General features: G+C 31.6%; 1 protein-coding gene across 1 annotated transcript in view; it reads right to left on the bottom strand.

The window, feature by feature from the left end:
- Positions 1 to 3,740: 3,740 nt before the first annotated feature.
- The window catches only part of LOC143058276 (mesotocin receptor-like), a 54,424-nt gene continuing 38,046 nt past the window's right edge, over positions 3,741 to 20,118 (bottom strand). The window contains exons 3-8 of the mRNA XM_076231750.1: positions 13,887 to 13,979; positions 11,802 to 11,943; positions 10,471 to 10,808; positions 9,424 to 9,556; positions 8,569 to 8,661; positions 3,741 to 4,579 (exon numbers count right to left, since the gene is read on the bottom strand). Coding sequence (XP_076087865.1) covers positions 4,359 to 4,579; positions 8,569 to 8,661; positions 9,424 to 9,556; positions 10,471 to 10,808; positions 11,802 to 11,943; positions 13,887 to 13,979 — 1,020 coding nt within the window. The 3' untranslated portion in view covers positions 3,741 to 4,358. The remainder of the gene's footprint in view (positions 4,580 to 8,568; positions 8,662 to 9,423; positions 9,557 to 10,470; positions 10,809 to 11,801; positions 11,944 to 13,886; positions 13,980 to 20,118) is intronic.

Below are 20,118 nucleotides of genomic sequence, written 5' to 3'. Positions count from 1 at the left end.
TTGCTTTATAAAGAATATTACCATAAAAGATTGGATGTGAAACGTATGATGTCCTTGTACCGATGATAAAATTTAGTAAATGTTTTGACTAGTTTGTGATATCGAAAGCCCTGGTGTAAATACTTTTCAGTAATACATAAATTTCTCTCGTTAAAATCTAAAACGTTGTTACATACACGAGCGAATCGAACAAGTTGAGATATATAAACACCGTAAGATGGTGACAAGGGAACGTCACCATCTAAAAATGGATAATTAACGATAGGAAATGAAAAATCATCTCTGTTATCAAAAATTATAATCCTGGTACCTTTGATAACTATTTACACCACTGGGTCGATGCCACGGCTGGTGGACGTTTCGTCCCTGAGGGTATCACCAGCCTTGTAGTCAACACTTCGGTGTTGACATGAATATCAATAATGTGGTCATTTTTATAAATTTCCTGTTTACAAAACTGAATTTTTCGAAAAACTAAAGATCTTCTTATCCCAGGCATAGATTACCATAGCCGTATTTGGCACAACTGATTTGAAATTTTGGATATTCAATGCTCTTCAACTTTGTACTTGTTTTGCTTGATAAATATTTTGATATGAGCGTCACTGATGAGTCTTATGTCGACGAAACGCGCGTCTGACGTACTAAATTATAATCCTGGTACCTTTGATAACTATTTACACCACTGGGTCGATGCCACTGCTGGTGGACGTTCGTCCCCGAGGGTATCACCAGCCCAGTAGTCAACACCGAAATGAATATCAATAATGTGGTCATTTTTATAAATTTCCTGTTTACAAAACTTTGAATTTTTTGAAAAACTAAGGATTTTCTTATCCCAGGCATAGATTACCTTAGCCGTATTTGGCACAACTTATTTTGAATTTTGGATATGCAATGCTCTTCAACTTTGTAATGTACTTGTTTGGCTTTATAAATATTTTGATATAAGCGTCACTGATGAGTCGAAATATTAATATGATTGGTCCGAAGTTTTCGTTGATTGCAATTTTTTCTACGACCATGTGAACGGTTTTTACGAACAGTTTTAGAAACTATATCCAAAATGTTAACAGAATCGGTTCTTGATATACTAATACTTCACATGATATTATCATTAAGACCGAGAGGGTAGACTGTCTGTAATTTTTTAATCCAATTTAATTACATTATTTTCCGTGATCGTACACACTTTGAATGAGATTCACCAGGCTGCCTATTTACTACTTCTAAAGGTTTAACTGTTAAATATTTAATAGGATGATTGTGCTTCTTAAGGTGTTGATGAATTATACTTTTGAATTTATTGTGTTTTTTAAAACGACACAGGTGTTCTTACGTGCGTTTAGGTAAATATCGTCCAGTTTCACCTACGTATTGCATACTGCATCCCTCCGTGTTTCATATGAGTAAATAAATAGTACTGTTTGTTTAAAGTTATGTCAGTTTCAAAATTTAAAGAAAATGTGCGACCATTAAAAGTCGACCTTACCGTATTATTGGTGGAAAGGCGGGGACATGTAAGTCGTTTTTTGGCATTACACTTATCGATTGAAGGGTAACCACGATTTTTATTGTTAAAATTGTTAGCGATGGTAGTATTTTTAGATAAGCGGTTTTGAAGATTGAGACGAATAGATACCATTTGAACGAGTTTAATATTTAATATTTTTTCTACACAAATAAGGATACGAAAAAAAAACAACAGGCAAGTCTCTAACCTCGATCATCACTAAGTTCCATCTTGATGTCAAAGTTAATTCTTACGCAATTATTTTAACCAATTGTTTCAACTAATGGGTCTGGTTGCATGACACTCAGTAAATAATTTGCTATCTTCTTTTGGTAACGAAGGAATGTATTAACATTTGCAATTGTAAATTTTGTATTCTTGTCTTAAATGTTTGCTATTTTGCTTGGTCTATATGCCAGTGTGCTTGTTTATTAAAAATTTGTTTGTACTATAGTGATTGATAATATAAACAATGTTGACTGCCGTACCCCTTTTTTATGACATTTGTATATATAAGGTCTGTTTGTTTTGTGAACACATCGTTGTCAATATAATTGCATTTGATGCCACTGTTAAACAAGTGAGAGGTTTCTTTTTGGTAACGAAGGAATGTATTAACATTAATTTTGCAATTGTAAATTTTGTATTCTTGTCTTTAATGTTTGCTAATGTGCTTGGTCTATATGCCAGTGTGCTTGTTTATTAAATATTTGTTTGTTCTATAGTGATTGGTAATATAAACAATGTTGACTGCCGTACCCCTTTTTTATGACATTTGTATATATAAGGTCTGTTTGTTTTGTGAACACATCGTTGTCAATATAATTGCATTTGATGCGTCTGTTAAACAAGTGAGAGGTTTAGCTAGCTTTTAAATCAGGTTTAATTCATCATTTTGTACATACGGAATGTCTGTACCAAGCCAGGAATATGACATTTGTTCATTCAATTGATGTTTGAGATTTTGATTTTTGCCATTAGATCTTACCTTTTTCAATTCGCTGCGGAGAACAGTATTTTTGTGATCCTACTTTTTCTGTGTAGGTTAGGACCCTACTTCTAGATTTTGTTTATAGGAAACGCAAGCCGTTCAATATCGCTTGATATCCGTACACAGTTGTTTTTGCACTGATATTCAACACACCAAAAAAAAAAAAAAAATCCATTTAGACCTCTATGCAATATAGGAAATACAAACCGGTAGTCGGATGGCAAATTGAGATCACTTGTTTGATATCGAATTTATATAATATATACATTTGTTTGGATGGCCCCGTCTCAAAAAGTTGAAAAATCTGCAATTTCAATAATACATGTGAATACAAACATGATGGTAGTCTCACATATAAAAAATCAGCTCAAAATCTGAAGGATTCTAGAACAAAAGTCCGTATAACTGTCATTTTTAACAATTTTCAAAGTTGTAAACGCTTATTTTTGGCAAAAATCAGCGGAGCAGAACTAAACTTAAACTTGATCTTTGACTCATCGTGGTTAAGTCACATCCAAAAAATCAGCCCAATATCTAAAGGTGCTTAGTAAAATGATTCCATATAACTGGGACTTTCAACAATGTATCAAAGCCCAAAGCCCGTAATTTCGGCAAAAATTAATCGAGCGCAACGAAACTTAAACTTGATCTGTAACTCATCATAGTTAACTTACATACATTGCGGGGCCATAAACAGACGTCAGTAGTTAACTGATTGTTAAGTCTTTTCAATCGAATTGACCTGAAGACACAACACAAGGCACCAACAAAAATTCGAAAAGAAGTGAGACTGGGAACTTTGAAAGGTTAGTCGCCTCCTGCTGTGTATTCGTCACTTGCCATGCACATTTATATTCAGTCAATATATCGCAATCAGTAATGTGACACAACTGGTACTAATCAAAACGGTAAGAACGACCAAACAAGATAAACATCCTTTTCAATACTCTTTCCATAAGACTGTTTTAGATAACCTTGTTATTTTGAAACAATTTCTTTACACATAATGTTTCATAGTTTTGGAAATAATCCAGTTGAATTTTAATGTTCTCTTTTAAAATCATCTTAATTTAGAATAAGGTCAATGTTTTTTCTCTTAAACTAGAAGACTTTGTACTTTGAAAAATCAAAACAGGGAAATATCGAAACAGTAACAATACTTCTGTAAAGAACGGAATGATATTGCCTTGAGGGGCATGCAACACATTTCTTTCTCGCAAATATATATTCAAATACTACACACTACATGGTTTATTTAACAACTATATTGCTGCAATCGACACGTTATGATTTCACTTTACGCATAATAAAATGTCTAGCAAAGAATGTTTTATAATAAACGAATCAAACAGTCATACTTGATGTAACATATATTTGTTCACCAATCAAAGGCTGTGAGTTATCTCCTTAAAGACAGGCGTTTCTTAACTGTTGGTTATGTCTATTTTTTAGCTGTCAATTATACATATGCATTCTTTGCTATAAACAAAGATTCTTCGATTGTTTCAGCGAATACTTTGTTCACATTTCAACTTATTTCATTCTTTGATTTATGTCCATTATATTTTTGATAATTCCGAAAATTTCTTTTTTAAATTCCGGTAAACAGAAGTGGAATTCATACCCGCATTCAGGATAACATATTACCGTACAATTATATTCACAATTTATGTATATCCGTGGTAAATTTATAAATAACAGGTTGTTTCCCGGATTGACAGTCCAGAAAGTTGAGCAATATTTTTATACTTTCTCTCTCTCATCTTCGTGTAATACGACTGAGGATAACATTCGTCATGAATTCGTTCCAAAAAAATAGTATTTTTTATGTTGATGTTCATTCCCTCAGAGATTTTAAGATATATTCATCAGTTCCAACTGATCTGCACGTCTAAACGTACTTTTCCGTCTTGAGATAAACGTCCTGTTATTAAAAGTTAGAAATATGATCGGATTTACCATACTGTTGAGTGGTGCGAGTGCTATAAGAATATCAAACCATCCGCCGTAACCTAGATCTCCATACAGATTCAAAAGCCCGGCAAGGATAAAAGGCATCCAACAAACGATAAAAGCTGAAATGAAAGAGAAAACATGGTAATGCGCTGATTTAATGTAATATTTAGGTACAATCATACTTCATAAAAAAGTTTTTAAAAAAATACCGACAAGGAACAAACTACAATGTATACATAATAGCAAATCAAATTGACCGATTTAAATGGAACCTTCGAATACATTCTTACACACATTTTCGGTTTTTTTACCAGTAGGTACAAACTATAAATGCAGGTATTTAAGTATCAAAAATATCACAATGTATATTAAACAGGATAGGACATCAAAATCCTCAAAAATTGAAGTCATCAAGTTAAATGCATCAATACAATACAGTATATAGTTTTCATTCAACATCAACATCAACAAACAAATTGTACCATTTGAGAGGGTATGTAAAATTGTAGTTTCTTCCCCTTTGTCGCTCTTGTATACTAGTAGACGTGAATGGGATATCAATTATAAAGGAAGCATAATAACGGCAATGAAGGTAAGACAGATTAAGGCCATGTTTGCACTTGATCTTATAAGAAGAAGAACCTTTTAAAGTTAATACTGATTTGAAATGCCTTAGACTGAAAAATATTGAAAGCACGATAGAATTATGCCTTCTAAAATTTGGAATAATGCGTCTCTGTTTGTGACGAAAATGTATTTGTTCAGTAAAACCTAATAAATACGGACTAACGTCCAATATAAAATTATCATTTTAATGCGAATCGTTTAGAACGACACTTTTTATTGGACGATGGATTGCTAGATTTCTAACCCTACCAGTCCTTAACAAAGGATAGTCACCATTATTGTGGTTTTCGATTCTTTTGATTAAAATTGCTGAACAAAGTTAAAGAAAAAGGTCACATGTTATGCCTCAGAAATGTTTTTTGTGTCAATATTTCTAACATTCAGAAGCGTACGAAAAATAAAGATACGCTTTGTATTTATCGTTGACATCCGGGGTATACCTATTCCGTCACATTGTTTAGATGACAAAGATGAAGTAACAGATTAGAGGTATTTTTATTTATGACATTTAAATGTAAAAATATTTACCTAAATCGAATGTATCTTAATTTTTTGCATTTTAATAATTATAACAGTATTTTGTTTTAAGATTGTTTTTAATTCAAAATAAAATCTTAGTTTATAAAACCAAGCTTAAAAGACATTACAGTTATCTCCTAATGGTTCATATATTATGACTTACATGTTTTAGATCATTACCAAACTCAAATGACGGTGATGTAAACATTTTTTCAAGGAAACTAGATGAAATATCAGATAAGGGTACCGTGAGTGTATTTATCCCGCTTGAATTATGATTGACAGAATAATGCATATTTACGAATATTTAATTATCACACGCCGTAGAAATTTTCAATTATTTAAATACATTTTCAATACATAAGGAGATTGCAGGAGTTATCTGGTTACAGATTATCCTTTTGGTAGCTCAGTTGTTCAGTGCAAATTATGTACACAGACTTATTAATCTATTCTTTTTCCTGACATTTTTTGTTATTGTAAATTTGAAAAAAATAATGAAAAACCTTAATAAACCCCCCCCAAAAAAAACATTTGATAAAAATTTTTAATGTTAATAATGTTAACGATACCAGCAGTTCAATGCGAAATATAAATCTATGGATTTACAAAATGGTGTATTAAATAAATCCGAAATAAAATAAAACCGGCGATGCATTGAAGTCAATGACATTATAGATTCATATCCGATGTTCAAACATTTGCGCAGTAATACACAGTGCGATGAAAATGTAGTGTTAAAATACCATTTTCTAATTCAATTTACAGCCAAGTTTGAATGTTTGTCAATAAAATGCGATAAATAAAAGAAAATACTATCTGAAAATCAATCCTGCGAGTTTGTATGTCCTTTTATTGAATGAATTTGATTATAGTAAATTTTATAAGGAACTTTCAATTTCCTTTAATTTTGACACTCTATGATGATGGATGACCCATTTTATTTTAAAAGAAAAATATTGTTGACGAAAAATAAAAAGAGAAACGCTGTTATCGTTAATGGCAATCTTCTAGCATTGTAAAATACGACAAAAGGACAATACGACAATACAATCTATAAAATAATGAAATTACATTTCGGTAGGGAAGGTTAATAAACAAGTATTTGAAAGACCCTTTTCATTCTTGAATCACGGGAAAATTTGATTGCATGGATATTACGTTTTATATAATGAATAACTTCTTTTGAATTTGATATGCACACTAAAGTTATATCAAACTGATTTGCTAATCAAATGGCATTGATGAAATTCTAAATAATGTGTGAACGACGTCAGAAATAACATAGTTGTTTTTCCCCAGGTTTCGTTGGTTGTTTTTGAATTGATGTTGTCAATAAACTCATTAGATACCAGGACTAAATTTGATATATACGCCAGACGCGCGTTTCGCCTACAAAAGACTCATAAGTGACGCTCGAATCCATAAAAGTTAAAAAGACCAAATAAAGTACGAAGTTGCAGAGCATTGTTTTGCAAAATACAGCTAAGTCAAGTTATGGTAACTTTTACTCTCTATATTATACAATATACTTCCGTAACTCTGCTATATTTGTTTTCTTTAGACCTATCTTTTTGATATTACTTTTAAGAAGTCAATAAAAGATATAACCATTCATAATATTTTGCCTTTAACCATACCTACGTTGGTATAAAGGCTATGCATATTTTTATGAAGACTGCTTTAATGCATCTATAGAAGTTGTGCATAGAGACATTTGATATATAGGTGGAATTATGATATCCAAAATATATGTATGGTGTTTGAAGTTTTTTGTCGACTTCAATTTGTCAGAACATGTTTTCTGTCATGTTTGTTTCCAAAATGGCATTGTTCAAAGATAAATATGTTTTTATTTAGGAAAACCTGAATTTCATATTTCGAATGATAATTAACATACATTTCTCGAACTGTATATGAACTAAAAATTATTGCTAAATTGATATGACTGCTATAACACAAATCATCTAATGCAATACATTAAACACTACAATTGAAGGGACCAATTTGAGCGCCAACCATGAACCTGTCTTTAAAACCTAAATAGCAAGTTAAATACGTTAGAAGTAGAACAACTTATAATCATTTTATGATAACACTTTGTTATGTACAATTATTTTTTTTACAAATTAATGAACGAACTGAATACATTAACGATACAAATAATATTTCAACCACATTTCATTTTATTTGACAAAAGAATGGATTGCGTTTGAATAAGTTGTTATCAAAGGTACCAGGATTATAATTTAGTACGCAAAAACGCGCGTTTCGTGAATATAAGACTCACCAGTGACGCTCATATGAAAATAGTTATAAATCCAAACAAGTAAAATATGGTTTGTGTGGATCACAATACAACGTCCTTAACACGTGACACTATAAAAGATGCTATAAAATCAACTTCAATCAATTTAGCAAATTTAATTTAAAACATCTACAATCAACATCAGACCTCACAAAAAATAATAACAAAAACAAATAGGAAGTACGAAAACTGATAATATTTTTGACATTAGACAGTGACATGAAAATATTCCGTTCAACCCCCTTTCAATTATTCTTTAATTCTCAATGTTATGCTATTCTTAGGTCGAAAATCAAGGAAAATGAATAGCGTTAGTTAAATTCATTTAATGCATACTACTTTTGATTAAGCTTATAATCAGCAGTATACACATGTTCAATGTTTGAACGTGTCCCAAGTCAAGAACATTAGGCCCTTGTTAGTCTTGTTTGTATTTTATAATTAAGTTCATTTAGATGATTTCTAGTTCAATGTCGTCACTTTCTTTGAACTTGTATACATTTATAGTAAGGCGACGGCTAAAACCAGCCTCAAGTGCGGGATGTTCTCGAAGACCCATAAGTGGTTTTGAGTTCTTTTGTACTGTTTAGTCGAGTTGTTGTCTCTTTCACGTTTCCATTTTCAATTTTATTATCAATGTAATCTGCTACTTACTGATGCTAACTACAAATGTCATGATAGTACTTCTCCTATTTGCTTTGGAAAAAACACGGCATCGACAGTTGTTTGTAGCTTGCCTTATTAAACCTATAAAACACATTATTAATTATTATAGCTGTCATAAAAACAGATAATCAAGCTAGATATAGTAATGTTATATGAACTTTAATGCGGACGACGGCATGCTTATATCAAATATTCAAAAAAATCTATTTAGGTTTAGATCAAAATCAAAGTTATAAAAACATTAACAATAGGTGTCGTTTAATCAGATTATCAAACTAGACATAATAATGATATATGAACTTAAATGCGAACGACGACATGCTAATATTAAATATTCAAGAAAATATATTTAGGTTTGGATCAGATCGCGGACAAGAGAATACTTTGATCTGATATTGTCTCTTTATAGTTTTATCAATCTAATAATAAGAAATGGAAAGGATCCTCAATTTTCCTTTTAGTTTTTGAAGACAAATTAACGGTACACTATAGTCATTATATGCTTCCAAAATCTACTATTTATAATAAGTTTAAATATTTTCCGTAACCAACACCATATTGTAACCGGTGTCAACTGGATTGAAATTAATTCTGATATACAGAAAATAATTGGTGTTAACTATTGATGGTGTCTACTAAGTTTTTATGTTGTGTTCTAAATGCTGCTGTTTATCTTTTGGTCGTTTTTGTTTTCTTTTGATGTCAATGTCGGTTTGTTTTCGAATCATTAGTATAAATATTTATTTGCTGTCTCCAGGCTGTCATTTAAAAACAGTTCATAAAACGTGATGATTTAATTTTTATCACGAATCACGATTACAGTATAGGAACAATAGCTCTTACCTATTTCTGACAATCTTTGACCATGTTTTATTTGAAGTTTCTGACAAATGAAGAACATTATCGTACTATAACATAATATAAGAACTAGTGATGGAATAAATAACAGGAAGGCAGCGTTGAGCAAGAGCGCTATCTGAAAAAAAACATGATATTTTTTGTAGAATTTGTCTTATTTGACACTACTTAAAATAATCAAAAATACTTCAAAAGACCAGCACTATATCAGTTAAAAGTTCAAGCAACTTAATATTGGTTTCGAAAGGTGTCAATAGCATATGGAACACACAGTCATTTTTACTTTGACCATTCGTTGTTGTTTGGTTATAAAATTAAAAGGAGACATAAAATTTATGTATTCCCTAAATTGTCGTTTTTGGACGGACTTAGGTAAAATACAATAGGCTATACCCTTCTAGAACATACACTTCATCCAAGTTGATGCCGAATGAATCTTTTATTTTGTACAATTAAATCAAGTTTTTTTTTCTTTTATTTTTTTAATAATATGATTGCGGTCGTTCTTCGACTTATACTTGTATATCACATTGGCTTTCTTTTTTGTTTACCGATATAACTCTTCTACCTCGGTAAAGTAAATACGTTGTTCAAATATGGAGTATGCCTATGCTTTAACTCATCGATATAACAGTCTTTACTACGGCAACAGTTTAATTGTATAAATAAAATACTCTATATGTTTTTATTTTGTTACATGATGCATATATATATAATACTTTAACATAAGATAACAACAACACAACTATTTAAAATGTATATGACGTTTGTTTAATTTTGAACGAACTGAATAAATTAACGATACAAATAATATTTCAATCACATTTCATTTTATTTGACAAAAGAAATGATTGCGTTTGAATAAGTTGTTATCAAAGGTATCAGGATTATAATTTACTACGCCAGACGCGCGTTTCGGGAATATAAAACTCACCAGTGACGATCAAATCAAAATAGTTATAAAGTCAAACAAGTACAAAGTTTAAGAGATGAGAAAAAATAAATGAAAATGAAACTAATCTTCATACTTACCTCTCGAATGCCTCTGAGATCAGGTGTACATATATTACATTCACAAATAGTAAATATTTTGGTCCAAACAAGAATTGGAATGTTTACTAAAAACGACAGGCCCCAGGGTATTGTAATCATCCATGTTTTGTATCTTCGTCGCTGACGGAGAATTGCAAGTGGATGTAACACACATAATAATCTGTCCACAGCTATTGTCACTATAAGGTATGTTGAGGCGAACAACGAAACATTACTGAGGTAAAACTTCAACTTACACATGGTAAGTCCTAACATCCAGTTTGAAAAGAAATGATTGATAATCAGAGGAAATATATGAAAAACTGCTACGGCGATATCTACAAAGAAAAGTATATTTTAAAATTAGGTCGATTATGTCCTGTAAAATGTAAAATCGTAAAGATACTGAACGCTGAGGAAAAATACAAAACGAAAAGTTCCATATACATCTTTTATAAAATGGCAAAATAAAAATTTGAAATCTTAAACGTATGGATAACAACTGTCATACTCCTGACTTGGTACAATCATTTCTGATGTAGAAAATGGTGGATTAAACATAGTTTTAAAGCTAGCCAAACCTCTCACATGTATAAAAGAATAGATTTCGTTGTGAGTCTAGGCTCCGTTTTGAGGACCGTACCTTGACCTATAATACTTTACTTTTCTAATTGTGACTTGGCTTGAGAGTTGTCTCGATGATGTTCTCTCACTACAGAAATTATAATATGGTGACTATGTGAACTCTTTTATCCCATCGAACTAGAGATAAAGGATAAAACAGTCACAAGAAAGGCCCATATCTTGACTTACATCTAGCAATTGCCAATAAGAAACGGTTAAAAAACCTTTTCGACAACAGAAATGATTTACAGCTTTCCAATTGTGACCGTTCCATTTCTATGTTGCAACATTCCAATTGATACGATATTCCCGAACTTCATGCTTTTCTTAATTGAGGATTCTGCTTACAAAGAAGCTTTTTAATCAAGAGTTACAAATGGTGAAGTCGAAATAATCACTTAGTTATTTTACGGACACCACCACAAGTAGGTTGACCGATACAGGATATTCTTTTCACAGATGATATCAGATATGTTCCTGATGTCGTAACTACGTATATATACGATTGAGTTTTTCATTGGGTTCGTGTTGCCTGTTATTTAGTTTTTCTATGCTGTGTCTTTTGTACTATTGTTTTTCGGTTTGTATTTAATATTAGCCATGGCGTTGTCAGTTTATGTTTGATCTATGAGTTTGATGAGTTTGATTGTCTATCTGGAATCTTTCTCCTTCTTTTTTCAATCTATATAAAACATATTATAAAATACCTGATAGAACAAGATGGAAAACAAATAACACGAGATTTGACTTCTTTCCTTTCTTTTGTAGTAGAATACACAATGACACATTCAATACCACTGTCACAACAAATTCTGTACAACGAATCCATTTGGCTATTTCCCATTCAATCTGTATAACAGAAAATTTCAAAAATAATAATAGATATGAGTAAAAAAAGTGAAATGCAATATTTTACCCTTTCATCCAATGTTAAATTACAAACATCGTTAATGTGAATAGTTGTAATAGCACACAGTGAATTAGCGCATATTAAACCACATCTCCAAAACAATTTTACCATATTTACCATGATACATCACGGTCTCCATACACGTACTAGTATATTCAAAGTTGACATAGACTATCAAAGCTGCATATGCATAGCCTAGAGAAACAATTTAGAAATCGACATGCACAGTCAACAAACATCAAAGCTGTCGTTAGATTAATTTAAATATTACATTGGTGTTTTTTATCGGATGCAAACAATTGTTATCATTAAAAACGTCATTTTTGTTCGTTGATTGATAAAAATATGCGTTGGTTGGGGGTGTGTAGTTTACCATTGTTGGCTTAGCATAGTTGTAGAGATGCTATGCACATACATAGTTAGTCTCAATCGATCATGTTGAACTTATCATATCTGAACATTCTGATCATTAAAATGTAGATTTTTGTTAAGAGTTGTTTTTCTGTATATTTTGTTTTACTTTGACACTGTTTGTTGCAGAGAATTCCTGACTGTACATTTCAATGACAAGATATATAACGAATTTAGCTTATACAGATAGATATTACAATTTTTAATATGAAAAAGAAGATGTGGAATGATTGCCGATGAGATAACGCTCAACACTAGACCAAATGATACAGAATTTAACAACTATACGACTTTCGACAATGAGCAAATCCCATACCGCATAGATAGCTATAAAAGGCCCCAAAATGACAATGTAAACAGTTCAACCAAGAAAACTAACGACCTAATTTATGTACAAAAAATGAACGAAAAACAAAAATGTAACATATAAACAGGCGACTACCATTGAATTACAGGCTCCTGACTTGGGACAGGCACATACATACATAATGTGGTGGGGTTAAACATGTAAGAAGGCATCCAACCCTCCCCTAACCTAGAACAGTGGTGTAACAGTATAATAAAAGAAAGAACTAATAGCCTTATGGTTTAAGTGATCTTTATTTTGTCCGATTTTTAATAGTTAAAATGTTTTATCAAACACTTCATATAAATGAATAACATAGAAAATGACAACAGAAAATGGTATTGCTCAATATCAAGGTCAAATATGTGTTTTGTAGGCTGATAAAAAAGTAAAGGATATGAGTTAATCAATCCATGGCGCTAAACTAGAACATGCATAAAAAACACAAATGAAAGTTACATTTCAAAGTAACAGTGAGGGCTGCAAATCGGAGCGAAAATACTCTCAACCCATTGCAAATTTGAAGTGGACCTTTACACTCGATTGTGCGAAAGTGTTTGTCAAATAAGATAAAGTATTTGAAAAATAATTTAGATAGACTTTGCAATATTTTATTCAACAATGTAGAGCCGGTCAAAAAGAAGATACTGGAAACTGGTATTTAAAAAAACACGTCCCACGCATAAGTGTAAAACGATGTAGACTTTTATTTGGTAGCGTATATATTAAGTGCAAAGTGAAGAGTACTTGTAATCTAGGATCTATGATCGTTTTCCACTTTTTGCCATGGTGTTGTCAGCTTATGAGTTTTGTATATTACATCCTTCTTTCACAGTGTTCCAAAGCCTTTAACTTCAAATACACTAGACATACACTAGTTATCAGTATGTTGCAAATAAACTTCATCGAGCTATCGATAATATTTGATGTGAATAAACTAGAAAACTAAGTATCAATACAAACTATATGTTCAAGTTGTACTTTTATTACCCCTCGCGTGTTTTGGCGGTAAATATCGAAAGTGATAGACAAAAACAGGATTCCCAACATTAAGATTTGATTACAGTCTTTTAATATGAGGACATGGTACTTAATGCAGAAAGCAAAGGTCACAAATAAACTTACTGGAAAATTTATCATAACACCACGGGTTCCACAGAATGAGTTATTATCCGATATATTCATTGATGACATTGCAGCTGTTTTCAACTGTAGCATCTACAAGTAAAGAATTTAGAATCCTATCAATGCTTTAACAATTGAAGTTAAAATAAACATTCTATATCTTAACAGAGCAAGCGGATACGCAAGTAACGGATATCTTAACTTAACTTTATCGCTCACTCAATCTACAAAAAGCAATTTACCGTTAAATATCAAAATTACCGATATGCAGTAATTTGTTATTAGTTCTTTCGAATGTTTTGACAAAATCATTTGCAAATAATCTATATCCAATTTAGCAGCAGTTCAATCACATATAAGGAATGCAAACATGTTTGCATTGAACATGTTGAAATCATAGATATAGGAGGATGTGGTATGAGGGTCCGTGTATATCTGCGTCCATTCGTTTTTCGTTTTGAAATATCAAAAACAAAAAACAAAAAACGAAAGTGTTTTCATTTTTCGTTTTTGATTTCATAAAAACAAAAATGAAAAAAGAAAGTGTTTTCATTTTTCGTTTTTGATTTCTTAAAAACCAAAACGAAAAACAAAAGTGTTTTCATTTTTCGTTTTTGATTTCTTAAAAATTAAAATGAAAAACAAAAGTGTTTTCGTTTTTCGTTTTTGATTTCACAAACAAAAAACGAAAAACAAAAGTATTTTCATTTTTCAATTTTGATTTCACAAAAACAAAAAACGAAAAACGAAAGTGTATTCATGTTATCTTTCCAACACAGTTTAATTGTCATTCAATGTTTGTCATTTGTCATTCATTTAAAGGTCGTTAAAGTATACATGCACAGCGGTTGTCAGATCAATACTACTTTAATCGAAGATAATGTCGACGGATGCAAAAGTCTTTAGCAATCGGAACAATATGGATGCGTGAACTTTATTACTTTTAAGTTTAGAAAGGTCGATCCAAGATTATTAGAATTGATGACCAAGATCCATCTGCCAGTATTTTACGAACTACGAGGACGATAATGTATTTTGCTTGATTTAATTTTCAAAATTTCTGCAATTTCACAATTCAAACTGGGATATTAAATTGGTTTGTCATTAGGAGCCTATAAGGTATTAATTTTGCTTATTTGTGAAGACTATAAGGTGACATTAACTAGAGGTCGTTGATGGGGGATTATGGAATTGGGAATAGTAGACAAAAAATATAAATAATAGAGACAATGGACCAAGAAATAAATAAAATAGCTAGAATAATGGTATTAAAATGTAATAATAAGAGAATAATTGTCAAAAAGTATAAAAAATAGAGAAATATGGCATAAAAAATCACAGAATACAGAAATTAAGAACCCCGAATCCAGACCATCATACTAGTTGCCTTAACGAACGTTAGTTTGTCTCTGGGAGATTGCTATTGGTTATCATATGGTTTCTCTTTATTTCTATGTCTATTAATTCAGAAGCATGCTTTCATTATTTACCAACATTTTACATATCACATTATAAAAAAAGATTATTATTTTGCAAACTACCATAGATTTCCGGTAATTGTTCTGCATAGACCACACCACATTGGAGTCCCTGTAATTTTTTTTCAAGTGGACCGCAGTTACCCACCCTACCCCATCATTACATAAAAGTTAATAAACAAATGTCTACGGAAATACTTCTGTCCGAACAATGTGTGAAGGGGAGCTTGGTAGCTGATGGCTGCTGGAGAAAAAAAATTAAGGTTGCTCTTTAGCTTATTTTTTTTCAAACATAGGTCCAAAGTTGGGGTCGAACACCGAACCCCATCCTTACCGAAAATTTAATAAAAATTGTCCTCACTAGGTGCAAAGGGAAGCTTGGCAGCTGGGGTCTACAGTAGAAAAATCCAGGGTGTTGTTCTGCTTAGTTTTTTTTCTAAAGTAGGTCTAAAGTTCAGGTCGTATACCCTACAAAAATCCTTACCAGACAGTTAATAAAAAAATTCTGCGGCAATACTTTTATCTGCTCTTGGTGAGAACGTAAGCTAGAGATCTAGGGCCTATTTGATCAAAATTACAAGTTAATTTATAGCACGGATCAATCCTTTTTAAGCTAATAAATAATTTACTTGCCCACCATACTTTGAATACAAAAAATAAACCTTTTGTCCAGTCATATTTAAGCGAAATCCACTAGTTCAGAGATAGAATGTTTTGTAAAAACAGTTTTGTGTGGCAAAAAAAAAGTTAAAGCACGAGTGCAACTTTCTTTTCTTTTACAGTGAGTTGACTGTTAGTGTTGCTCTCCACCAATTGCAACTCATTCAAAATTTTGACCCAATTGCAATTTGTTTTATTAAACCAAATTGTTCAACTGGTCAGAATATTGAACAAATTGTTCAGTCAAAATGTGAAAGTGCAAGGTGATAAAATAAAACATACTTACAATCCTATAAGACTTTAACTCCACTTTAATGATGTTGTGACAAAATTAGTTTATCAGTTTGTATAGATATATTATAGTCATTTCCATGCTGAAGGGGAACTGTTTATTTTGAATTGCTATTAAATTGTCCAAACTAAGCTTTCATATAGTTTTTTTTTCTAAAAGTATTCTATATTTATAAGAATCAGATATCATTTTAAATAAAACATCATATATTCAGTAAAATATGTGTGAAATAACAATATGCTATTGATAAGTTTTCAGGGGAGATAATCTAAAATAGTGAAGGATTGTGCCTGATATTCATATGATGAAATCATAATCTTTCAATCAGTTTAATTGAAGTCTGGAGCTGGCATGTCAGTTAACTGCTAGTAGTCTGTTGTTATTTATGTATTATTGTCATTTTGTTTATTTTCTTTGGTTACATCTTCTGACATCAGACTCGGACTTCTCTCTTGAATTGAATTTTAAATGTGCGTATTGTTATGCATTTACTTTTCTACATTGGCTAGAGGTATAGGGGGAGGGTTGAGATCTCATAAACATGTTTAACCCGCCACATTTTTGCGCCTGTCCCAAGTCAGGAGCCTCTGGCCTTTGTTAGTCTTGTATTTTTTTTATTTTAGTTTCTTGTGTACAATTCGGAAATTAGTATGGCGTTCATTATCACTGAACTAGTATATATTTGTTTAGGGGCCAGCTGAAGGACGCCTCCGGGTGCGGGAATGTCTCGCTACATTGAAGACCTGTTAGTGACCTTCTACTGTTGTTTTTTCTATGGTCGGGTTGTTGTCTCTTTGACACATTCCCCATTTCCATTCTCAATTTTATATTTATAAGAATCAGACATTATGTGAATTAAAACATTTCATATTCAGTAAAATATGTGTAAAATTGCAATATATGTTTGTAGGAAGTTTCCATGGGGGTGATAATAACTTTTCTTTCAAAAAGTCTTTATTCAAAAGAATAATATTTTAGGTTATCTCCCCTGAAAACTTATCAATAGCATATTGTTATTTCACACATATTTTACTGAATATATGATGTTTTATTTAAAATGATATCTGATTCTTATAAATATAGAATACTTTTAGAAAGAAAAACTATATGAAAGCTTAGTTTGGACAATTTAATAGCAATTCAAAATAAACAGTTCCCCTTCAGCATGGAAATGAATATAATATAACTATACAAACTGATAAACTAATTTTGTCACAACATCATTAAAGTGGATTAAAGTCTTATAGGATTGTAAGTATGTTTTATTTTATCACCTTGCACTTTCATGACTGGTCTGTTGTTTTCGACAGCAGTTGGTTCAAAATTCTGACCAGTTGAACAATTTGATTTTATAAAACAAATTGCAATTGGGTCAAAATTTTGAATGAATTGCTATTGGTGGAGAGCAACACTAACAGTCAACTCACTGTAATGCAGAATTATTATTACTTTTCATGAACTAATAGTGCAATTTTGCCATCATTAAAAAAAATCATAATTATTTACGATTCTATAAACATTCCAAGTGTTGACTATTTAAAATGTAAAGCGGGCAGTACGCTGTGTAATATATCGAAAGCGATTGATTTTGGCTTTATATAACTAATAATAACATAAGAGGTATGTTTCATTATAATTCGTTATTCTGATTGGCTAACTGCATATCTCATGTTACATTACACAACGAAAATCATTATTCATGATGACACGAGGTCCCACAATAAAGTGCAAAGGTGAATTTAATAAAAACTTGATAAAAATCGTGTTTTCATGATCCTAGCTAAAACATGTAATTATAAATATTGAATGCTTCTTTTTGTAACTTCATAGGGATGTAAAAGCGTTGACCGTGCGTACATTTTCAGAATGAAGCTCTTCCGCTTTTCATACAAAATGTATTTCGGTCATCGCTTTACACCTCAATGAAGTAACAAAAAAAAGCATTCAATTCTTAAATAAACCAGAAATGAAATTTTAAAATTCATTGAAAAGTGTCTTTGACTACTTAATTATATTTTAAAAACTGATGATATAGTGGTTATATATTAATAAAAACATTTTAAGTACGTTTGAGTCTTATGCAATATTTGTTTTTATATATTTGAAAACTGACTGCTACCGACTGGTTGCTTGAGCCTGCTCTCACAAACTCCGCATTTTCATTACAGCCGATTATATTGAGTGTGTTGACAAAGGTAATATCTTTGGATCGCTTGACATGTTTGTTAGCTGAACTATGAAGTAACTAGGTAAGGTATACCACCCTCCTGTAGAAGGAGCCTAGTCCTACAGACAGATTGATTGGTTATTTGTCGAACTAGTATACTCTTAAAGGAGGGTAGTTTACCTAACCTAATAATACAAGCAAGCTAACCAAGGATAGGCTACCTTTGCCTACACACTCAGTGCAATCGGCTGTAACTTTTTTACATTACAGGTTGCAACACCTTGCCAAATCATTAGGTTCCAATAAACGTTTGGAAAATTTAGTTAATGTGCTTTCCCATAGGGTTTTATGCAGAACAATTACCGGAAATCTATTATGGAAACTTGCAAAAACAATATCAAAATCGAAATCTAAGTGAACAATGAAGTTACTCACATTAAAAAAGGTTGAGACATTGAAGGCCAAATATTTTTTTTATTCTTGCGTGTCTTATTATAATCAGACGGTAATTTTAGAGTTTACAAAGAAATTTAATATTAAGACAAACATTAATGTCGAGTTTCATTGGTGAAATTAACACTACAATACACATAAAGGATTCTCAAATGATCATGACTTTTGCTTGTAGTAAAATGATCAATCAATCAATCAATCAATGAATCATTCAATTGATCAATCAATACAATTGAGAATGGAAATAAAAAATGTGTCAAAGAAACAACAGTCAGCCTAACCAAAGAGCACAGCCGAAGGCCAACAATGAGTCTTCAACACAACGAGAAAATCCGGGCTTCAGCTGGTCTCTAAATAAAAAAATATACTAGTAATGTGAAAATGGACATCACACTTAACTTAGAAAAAAAAAAACATAAAAAACTAACAAAGATCAGAGTCTACTGTCTTGGGACAGGCGCAAAAATACGGCGGGGCTAAACATGCTTTGTTAGATCTCAACCCTCCCGCTACAGATACAATTATATCTAGCTGATGTAGAATAAACAAACACACAACAATATGCACAGAGAAACTCAGTTTAAAAGAAATCCGAGTCCGATGACAAAATAGTAAACAAAAGAAACTACACAAAACGAATAATACCGTATGTGTTTTCTCATTGTCGAAGATTATATGGTCGCCTATATATAATTGCTTACATCCACTACATTTGAACTTTGTTGGATAGTTGACTCATTTGCATTAATACCAAATCTCCTTATTAAAAGTTGAGGTGTGTGTGTGTTTCTTTGGAAAATTTCAATGTTTTTCTCCCAGGTCACCCGGTTTGAATAGAATATTTTGACATTTTGCTGTGCTCTTTGATTTGAGTTAAGAGCCAACCAAAGCTCACGGCCTGTTGGTGGGTAGTTGTGACTATATGGTAAGCCCTGGATGTCTTTTTGAGTATTGCATACGGTGATTTGGTGATGTCTTCATGCCATGCATTGTCCCATTACTTTATATAGACAGCTTATCAGTCAACCTGATCTATCAAGTAGCTCTTCTCGCCTTTTGTATAGTCAGACGAAAAACAAGATATAAACTGACTTAGCTTGGTATATACATGTTTATTTAATATACTCATATAAATATAAAAAAGAAGATGTGGTATGATTGTCAATGAGACAACTCTCCACA

The sequence above is a fragment of the Mytilus galloprovincialis genome, chromosome 14 (genome assembly GCF_965363235.1).
Source record: "Mytilus galloprovincialis chromosome 14, xbMytGall1.hap1.1, whole genome shotgun sequence".
NCBI lineage: Eukaryota > Metazoa > Mollusca > Bivalvia > Mytilida > Mytilidae > Mytilus > Mytilus galloprovincialis.
Note: the sequence above shows the minus strand (reverse complement) of the source record. Positions and strands in the feature narration are given on the sequence as shown.